A 9,213-nucleotide genomic window follows, 5' to 3' on the forward strand; every position below is an offset into this window, starting at 1 on the left:
TAGGAGAAGAAGCTGCCTCCAAAGCCCAGATAAAAATCTGAAAGTCTCGATAAGAATTGTGAGGGCCAATGATAAAAGTTTATTACTTTACTGTATTTGTATCCAAAAGAGAAATTCAGATGGCTTAACTTGGATGTGTTTGTTTTTTCCATTAGGCATGTAAGCAGCCTTACAATTTTATAGGTGACTCTTGCTTTGGAATTAGGTGGACACTTCTACTTTCTTCTCAGCTCCTGCAACAATAAAAGCTTCATGTTTTCTCCAGCATTGTAATCATTCTCTGTGTTATAGATTGCTTCAGTATACCTTCGTCGGGGATATATTTATGGTTCCTGATGACCCTCTGGGAAGAAGCGGACCTCGATTAGAAGACTTTCTTAGGAAAGAAGTCTTCCTTAGGTATTTGCTTTTTCACATTGTTTTCTGTTTACAAGCTTGTTTCAGTTCTTTGTGCTTTTGTGTAAGTGATGTCTCTGAATAACTAAAGACAACACTTTTAAATTTTGTATTAGCCTTAGATTTATTGCTGGTATATTTGAAAGGTAATCAAGCACACACCCCAAAGACCAAGTCTTCATTTATGGTCCTTTGGTTTTAATCCTAGGAGAGGGTGGAGAGCCAAGCTTTGTATAGGTCTAAAAAGACAAAGCAGATTTTGCTGACTGCCACTTATGAGCAAACGCCACTTAGGTTCATTATGTATACGTGAATATCCTCTTATATTCACTTTCCAAGGTTTATTTGCTTTAAATTTGTGATGTTCCTGTTAATTTATTTACTATTCAGGAATCACTACCCGGGGAACTTTCTGTCTCCACTAAATGGAGAAGCCAGTATTTCATATTGATCTGAAATTGATTTGATAGTTGACATTTTCTTTGTTTTAGTTGGGTTTTTAAAGATAAGTTGCTGGTGGTTATATCTGTTTTCAGAATTCTTGGGTAATGGACACTGTTAACTAAAGTATCATATGTGCCTAACTGACAGTATAACCTGGTGACAGACAGCTGATCTTTTTTATTTATAACCAGATCCCTTGGGGATTCTAGATTTGGATTTGGGGTAGTTCACACAGAGGTATCTTCCACAGAGGAGACAAGTGCAGTTTCAGCTCCCTGGGTCTTAGGAATCATTTCTCTTCTGAGCCTTTGGGTTTTATTACATAGAATGAGGGCTTAGTTCCCAAAGGTTCTGCTTCTCTGCCTACGCTCAGAGAATGGCAGCCATTTTAACATCTGCTGGGTGTCAGTGCATCTCCACTGGGCATTTAAGATCTGGCACCTGTGTGCAAGCATCAAGGCCTGCGGGTCAGGCTTAATGGGAAAGAGAGTTCTCTGGCTCCTTCTTCACCTCAGCAGCCTGGCAGCAGGGTCTGTCCTGCCCGTGCACTTAATCACTCTTTACAATGTGTTAACAAATTGAGCGAGGAGTTAATAATAACTCCACTCACCAAGGAACTAACTTTTGAAGTTAGTTGAGCTTTTGAAATTGGAAAAAGTGTTCGGCCAGCCCCATTTCTCAGCTGCAAGCCCAAGTCACCTGGGAAACTTCTTTAAAAAGACAGATGCCCTTTACACACACTCACATACCCATGAGTGTATAGGTTGTGGGCACCAACACCTCGCCCAGACTGGTGAGGGCGGAGGGGGGGAGCAACAGGTATCCGTAGTGGCTGCCTCTGCCCAAAGGAGTCCCTTTTTCTAATCCCTATCAACCAGGGCCCCACACAGAATTAGTCTCCAGAAGAGTAAGACCCTGTTGTCTGTGTCTTTTGAAAACTCTCAGGTGATTCTGGCACATCCTGGCTTAGAGCCAACAGTTGGCTGGGGTCCATTCTTGCAGCTGCAAACCTAGGAGGGTGGTGTAGCTCATGATGAGCTGTCATTTCCCATCATGACTGGTCTGGAGATGGTGTAGTTGTCATCCCTGTGGACCCCTCTGTAGGCAGCTTGCCTTCAGAAGTCATGGAGCAGCACGGCCCCAAGGTCAGCAGCAGGTCTCTCATTTATCTTACAGCCTGACTCACCAGACTCATTCCATTCACAGAGATATGCAGCCCCTGCTCAATGCCTTGCCAAATGTGGGCATATTTGACGCCAGCTTCAGAGTCCCTGGGGCCCAGGCAGCCAGCACCAGCCACCAGCCTCCAGCCCGGATTCAGGGTGCCCCACCTAGCCACTGGCTCCCTCAGCAGCCCCGCTTCCCAGTTCTGTCGAACCTTCCCAGTATGCAGCAGAACGTGCCCATGCCAGCACAGAGGTCTCCTGCAGAAACCAGCGAGCTGAGGGAAGCACTTCTGAAGATCTTCCCTGACTCCGAGCAGAGACTGAAAATCGACCAGATATTGGTGGCCCACCCATACATGAAAGACCTGAACGCACTGTCTGCCATGGTGTTGGACTGAAGGCCACACTCGAGCTAGTGTCTGCACGTGGCAGCAGGAAGCGACATAATGTGAAGAGACCGATTTCCCAGTGGAAATGCTATTGTAGTATATAGAAAAGAAAACAGATGTTTTGTGTATAAAAAAATCTGGGTTTTCAAAACCAGCTTTTTCTATATATAAATTATGCTGCTATTACAGATATAACATTTTCTGTAAAAGGAAAGTACATTTTCTGCGTGTTCAGAACTGTTTAATAGCAGTTACTCTTGAGTGTATTTACATTTTTATGTTTTTTAAACTATTTTCCTTAAAGCTGAAAATATTGACAAATGGATATGAGTAGCCTTTCTAAATAAAAAAAAAAAAAAAGAGTTGCTTTCTTAGGGAAAGCAAGACCTCTTAAAGTATATTTTCTTGAGATGACTATGTAACGTCCACTAACATGAAGTGTGCTCATCCCTCCCGGTCTCCTCTGCCCTCACCCCTGGAATTAGAGTCGTAGGAGTTGGGTTTGCTCCTGTGGGTCTTTTGTTGGAGCCATTTGTGAGAGTGGGCAGGTGGTGCCACTAGATGGCACCTGTGCCTAGCCATTGTTAATGACCAGGGCACAGTTAGACTCCCAGAATGTCAGGGCAAGAAGAAACTTCAGAACTCATGTAATCCCACCCTACTTCCCCTCCCACCCTGAAGAAGAGGGAACTGAGGCTCAGTGTGCTCATGTCTGCACATGCCCAGGTCCACAGCCGTAGAGCAGCTGGGCAGGGACCAGACTCCTTGTCCAGTGCTCTGACATGCTCACCAGGCTGAGGCCTCGCTATACCTGACCTGACTCTAGAAGTCATGTCTTAGCCTCTGAAAATAATAGTGGGATGTGAAGAAATTTAACAAAGAGCCCCATCGTTACAGTAATTTTGTGTCCACATCATGGGAGATACAACCCATGTGAAGTTTATACAGCTTTGCCAAAAGTGGTTTTCTATTCTCAAGAATGACCCTAAGCCAATAAATAGCATTAGTAGCTGCCATGAGGGCTCAGAGCCCCTTATTTATTTTTCCTGTGTTTGTCTTTTTAGTGTTCTTCTAAGCTGCCCTTCCTGTGAGTGAGTCTATCTCAGAATTGGTATCTTAGTATTGTGTTTTCAGTGTTGTTCAAATTCTGTGTCAGTGAAGTTCTTTTCCTGGATAATTATTCTTAACATCTTTACTGTCCTCTGGACTTTCAAAGGGCTTTGTATTTTATACCTGTTCTCTTCCCAGGCTGCTCACGGTCAGTTTTTTATCTGCCCTGTGGGTCACGTCTCTCCCAGCCCCCAGAAACAGCTGCTGAGGACTCAGTGCTGGTTTGTTTTTCATAGTGAAGGGACTTTTTTGGCCATGAGCAGAGCTGATGACTCCCCAGGAGGCTCCCTCCAGGTGTGTTTGACCTCTGTATCCCTCCAGGGATGAATCCAGAGTCCTCCAGGTGGCTGGACTTACACTTCAATCATGTTTTCTCCCCGATGCCTTTAAGATGCTTCCTGACGAGGAACTGGTTGTCCACTGCCTTTTGGGGGCAGGTTGCCAGAGTCACCCACCCAGTTGTGGATGGAGACTTGAGGTGGCCAGGAAGTGACTCAGTCACAGCCCTTGTGCCTCATCTTCAGAACTGGTGGTTTGTAAAAGTGTGGCAGACGTGTGAGGGCTAGGGCTGTCTCGTAGTTACTCTGACCTTCTGGGTTGAGGTTTGGTCTGACAGTGTTGCCAATCCAGTATTTCTCTAATGTTGAGAAAAGGACCCGGGGGTAAGCCTTGATGGCTGAGACTTAGCCACACAGGTCTTCCTGAAAGGGGACTAAGCCTCCACTGATGCCGGGTGGGGCTGGCTAGGCCTGGGGTTCCAGAGTTTCCTAGGCTCTAGATGTGACTTGACCTTTGAGCTTTGTATCATGTAAGCCTCTGTATTCTTAGTATTGTTTCTGAGGGCTCTACCTGCCCCTTTCCTCTTTCTGGGCGTGGGAAGGAAGGATGCAGGAGACTAAGTGGGTTAATTACTTCCTTTGATAAATTACAACATCAAACATAAGTCACAGTTCTTTCTGAAAATCATCAGCTTTAGTTAAATTTAGTATTTAAAAACTCAGTTTTCAGACCATTAAAAAAAGTCCTTCAGCCTTCTCTTAATATTAAGCTCAGTGTTGATGCTACTCAAATGTTTCTCGATGGTCTGCCCCCAGCAGTGGATTTTTGAGCCACCTTGGCAGTGTCAGCAATGCATCATCATTTTGTAACTCCTCAGGGGGTTACAGAGTGTGGTGCGTCTGCGTCCTGTATTTCCCGGCATTCCCGTGAAGGAGGTGGCCTGGCAAGGATGCACCTTATTTGGTACACTGGCATCTGGTCCTCAGAGAGGTTGTCCGGGGTCAGAGAATAAGTAGATGGTGATGCGGGATGATTCCCAGGCCTGCATTCTTCCCAGGCCCCGGCTCCCCGCTCTGGGAGAAGAAAGCCTTGTTTGACCTTTCTGTCAAGTACCCTGTGTTTGAGACCCAGTAGGCTGCTGGCTAGAAAACAGTGGGAAGGCGTCTCAGCCATCCCGGATGACAGGTCAGCTTTGTCTGGCAGACTCCGCTATGGTGTGGAGGTGTTGCTGGGGACTCAGGCCTGTTGCAGCTTTTGGTCTCTGAGAGGAGGGACGGGGTCTTGCTTAGGTTTGTCGTGGCACATGTGGAGTATGAGTCACAGAGAAAGCTGTGCTCTCTGTGATTGCTCCTAGCACCCTCCCCCACCACAGGAGATGCCCCAGGCACAGGGGCCCCTGAATTTGGGCCTTGGCACCATTCTCCCTCAGCTTCCAGCTGTCCACCAGCACTCCCAGGTCCTCCCCTGTCCTTCCTTCCCATGTCCCTCTCCTCTCCTCACTGTGGTCTGTTTGGTCAGTCACTGACTCCTGCCATTTGTTTCTTCATTATCTACCTCCCCATCATTCTCCATTATTACAGCTTGGCTCCTGTGGTAAAATCACCCGATTTCCCCTAAGAATCCTCTCCATGCATTGCTGCTCTCCCTCACCTTCCCACTCTTCACTTCCTTATTTGCAAACTTGACCTTCATCCCACCCACTGCCTGAAATAGTCTAGGAGAAGTCATCAGGGACCAGTAATTGCCGAATTAGAGGCCTTTTCTCAGTAGTTAATCTTCGTGTCCACCCTCAGTGACCAGAATACTTGACATTGTGGCCCTTGCTTTCCTCCTTTTCTGAGATTTCCCTCCCAAATGTTCCTCATTCTTTTCTTTTACCTAAAGGCCAGTCCTCGAGACCCTTTTCTTTCTTGACAGGTAGTCAAACTTCAGACCAGCCATGGACTTGTGATGGGGAGGGCGGCTCTTGCTAAAAATGCGGATTACTAGGCACAACCCCCAGGGCTCTTTATTCAGTGGCCCTGGAGTAAAGCCCAGAAATTGGAGACATCAGCAAGCTCCTTGGGTGTTTGCCACGCAGGCTGTCCAGGGACCGCGTTGTGAGAAACTGTACTCACCCTTAATGGTCATTAACTCCAGCTTCCTTCCTCCCTTCCTAACTTCCCTGCCTCCACATGTCCCCTCTGGGCAGTGACTTCCAATCCCACGCATTCAGAAATGCGTCTCTAGCATGACTGGAAACCCTGTGACATCCTCAGACTCACTCCCCAGACCCTCAGCCTGCTTCTGTTCCTTGCTGTCCCTTCCCACCCCACCCTGCCACAGCGTTCCCTCATCCACCTTGTCCTTGTCCTGCCAGTGCCCACCAGTCATTCTCTCATGCTCTCAGGCAGCCCCTGATCAGTCAGCCCACCCCACCCTCCCAGACCCCAGCATGCTCCCAGATTTATCTTCCAGAAATGCATTGCTGGTCACAAACCGTCCTATTCAGTCATCTTCAGTGCCTCTTCGCCAGAGCACCAAGCTCAGCCCTCCCTGAGCGTAGTATCCGTGCTGTCCTCGTGGCCACGTGTGACTGCCCACTTTGAATAGCCCTTCCCCAGATGCTCACTGCAGCCCACACACGTTTCCTCAGTTTCCTGTGGGCTCCTGCCTCTGTGTGCACCTCTTTTTCTCTGCTAGAGATGCCCTTTCTCCCAAATGGCTTCCCCCTCAATGACCCAGTCTCCTGCCTTCTCTTTGTGCCCTTGCCTGTGCTTCTGGCCAGAAACAACCCTGTGGCACTCTGTGACCCACAGCGCTTGTGTCTCGCTTTTGGCACCTGCCACACTGGCCGGTATCATTGCAGCTGATTGTGTACTGTGTCTCACCTCCCTTTCTAGACTGTGAGCTCCTCGCGGGCAGGGACCGTCTATGTTCACTCTTTGTATTTCCCATGGCACCTAGCACAGTGCCTTGCACTTAATAGGTGCTCAATAAACGTCTGCTCAACTGAACTGGACGACATTGCCTTCTTGACTGTGGTGTCTGGCAGCCGATAAAACCTTAAGAAGTCACATTGTCCACGTTTGCACCCGGGAACCCACCACTATGCTGCGGTCTACTGCAAATGGGGTGTCTGCCTGGCTTTCCCCTTCTCTTCAAGGCCCCAACACACCATGCAGTCCAGGGCTGAGCTGTGGACAAGCCGAGCCAAGCAGTGTGCTCTGACTTCCTGCCCGCAGCCTGGCCAGGGGCAGACACCTGGCCCAAGCGAGTCCAGTTAAAGCCACTCCTTGGTCTTCTCCCCTCTGCTGGTGGATCCAAGGAATTTCACGCCCAGATCTGTTAGAGGCCACTTCCTGCCATGGGGGAATCTGTCTCTCGTAGACCCAAGATTCCTGGGGCAGGAGTGCCAGGTTCCTGTTGTCATAGGCAACCCATGCCTGGTGGCACCCATGCCCTTCCTCAGATGTCGAGATGCCCCATTATTCTAATGCACCTCCCTTTGCTTAATTTCAAGTTGAATTTATGGCCCTTAAAAGTCCAGAGTCTTGAGTAAAATAGTTACCACTGCCCCTACACTGAGCAGATTAAATGGGAGAGGCTTCTCATACCTTTAGAAAGATCCCGAAGACTGGTGCAAAGTGAACTTTGGGAGTGTTCACCCCCATCAGAAAATGGTAAGAGGCTGACAGGTCCTGACTTACTTGAAACTTTCCCTTCCTTTAACCTCCAAGAGAGCTCCACCCCCCACCTTCAAGCAGGCTGTTTCCTGCTGCTGCTTTTCCTCTTCAGCATCCCCACTTCCTCTTGAGGCTGTCTGAAAAATTCCCTGACATGAATTTCTTTGCTCAGTTCCCCAGCTGGGCAGAGACTAGGCGTGTCCAGAGTTAGGCCCTCCCGTACCCTTCCATGTCCCCTGGGTAAAACAGGCGTGATGGAATCATGCTTCCTACTCCAGGGGCATTGTGCAGAATAGGTGTATTCAGACCCGGGAAGCGTCCAGGACAGTGCCTGACACGGCCCCATTCAGTGACTGCTAAGACTGTGGCTCTGATGGGCAGCAACCCCTCTAGGGCACCCATAGTGTTCACACCCTTACAGTTTGTCCCACATCTCCTAAGAGAGGTCCAAGAGCTTGTCTCCAGTTGCTCAGAGAGCCCATCTTCCAGATTCTGAATGCTCTTCTGTCCCTGCCGACTCACTAGGAGTGTGGACCGGACTTCCTTGGAGCCTCCACAGGGCCATGGACACCCAGCTGTGACCTAGAGAGGGCACTGCTGCTAAAAGGCACCCAGGAGGACCCTTCCACTGTCCCCACGAGGAGGGAAGAGAGGGAAGTGGGCAGAACTGTGCCTGGCCACAGAGTGCATGAGAAGGCAGACCCTGCGCTCACCATGCCTCGTTCTGTCTTGTGGCCCTCACGACCCTCTGGGGCCTCTGGGGGAGGGGGGGAGCTGGAGCACAGGGCTAGCAAGAGATTTCACAGTTCTCCAGGTCAGCGTGTCCGGGATTCAGGATTTGAACAACAGGCCATTGCACCTTCCCCAGAGGTGATGTGGCAGCCAGAATGGCTCTTGAGATGGACGCCCTGCCCCCACCCAGTGAACAGAATCAGGCTGTGACCTGGGTCAAGATTGTCAGTCTGCCTAGCAGAGAGGCTGTGGAAGGAAGCTTCTGCCTCCCGCCTTCCTGCGCAGTGGGCCCATGTCCAGCGCTGGTCCTGAGGGAGGGTGCTGAGAGCAGAGTTTTAAAAAGGAAAAGCTGACCAGCACTGTCCAGAGTGAGCTCATGTGTGCATCCTACCCACCTTCCATTTCATTTAGGGGATGCAGGTCAGTAAAAGGACCTGTGATAGTTTTTGAAAGCAGCAGCATTTTTCACAGCTCCAGTTCCTGTCCTCTGACGTCTGTGGCTCCAGATGGGTGACGGTCATTGGGAAGCAGAGTTTTCCAGGATCAGGGCAAAGGTGCCCACAGCCAGTGCTGGCCCAGGGGCCTCGGGACATCTTGAATTGGCCCCTCCCACTGGACTCTGTCCCCTCCCACTGGGCTTTCCTTCTCATCCCCACCAGGGCCCCAGGGAGCCCTGCTGGGCCTCAGCCTGAAACCCAGTCTGGGGTCAGCCTGAGCAGGCCCTGCCCTTCCCAGTCCCTTCCCAGAGAGGAGGCCGCCCTGAAGAGAATGCGTTTGTCTGCTGGCCTGTCTGGCTGTGGTGTCCTTCTAGGGTTTCATCCACCAAAACAGGCCGCAGGAAGAAGCCTTCCGTCAGTCACCAGCAAGGAGCTGTGGATGCTGCTGGGCTCCCATGCCTTCCCCAGACCAGAGTCTCTCCACACTAACCAGCCCCTCCCCTTGCCAACCCTGCACATGCCACTGTCTCTCCAGGATGGGCGGGGAGCCATGCTTCCTCCCCGCAGGTCTCCTAGGGCTAAGGGACCGGCGGCC

The 9,213-nt window shown here is 49.9% G+C and overlaps 1 protein-coding gene across 1 annotated transcript in view; it reads left to right on the top strand.

Annotated features, from left to right (window-relative positions):
• Window positions 1-6,785, top strand: part of N4BP1 (NEDD4 binding protein 1) — a 49,623-nt gene extending 42,838 nt beyond the window's left edge. Inside the window, exons 6-7 of the mRNA XM_015084016.3 lie at window positions 292-399; window positions 2,047-6,785. Coding sequence (XP_014939502.2) covers window positions 292-399; window positions 2,047-2,404 — 466 coding nt within the window. The 3' untranslated portion in view covers window positions 2,405-6,785. The remainder of the gene's footprint in view (window positions 1-291; window positions 400-2,046) is intronic.
• The last annotated feature ends 2,428 nt before the right edge of the window (window positions 6,786-9,213 follow it).

Source organism: Acinonyx jubatus, chromosome E2, assembly GCF_027475565.1.
Source record: "Acinonyx jubatus isolate Ajub_Pintada_27869175 chromosome E2, VMU_Ajub_asm_v1.0, whole genome shotgun sequence".
Lineage (NCBI taxonomy): Eukaryota > Metazoa > Chordata > Mammalia > Carnivora > Felidae > Acinonyx > Acinonyx jubatus.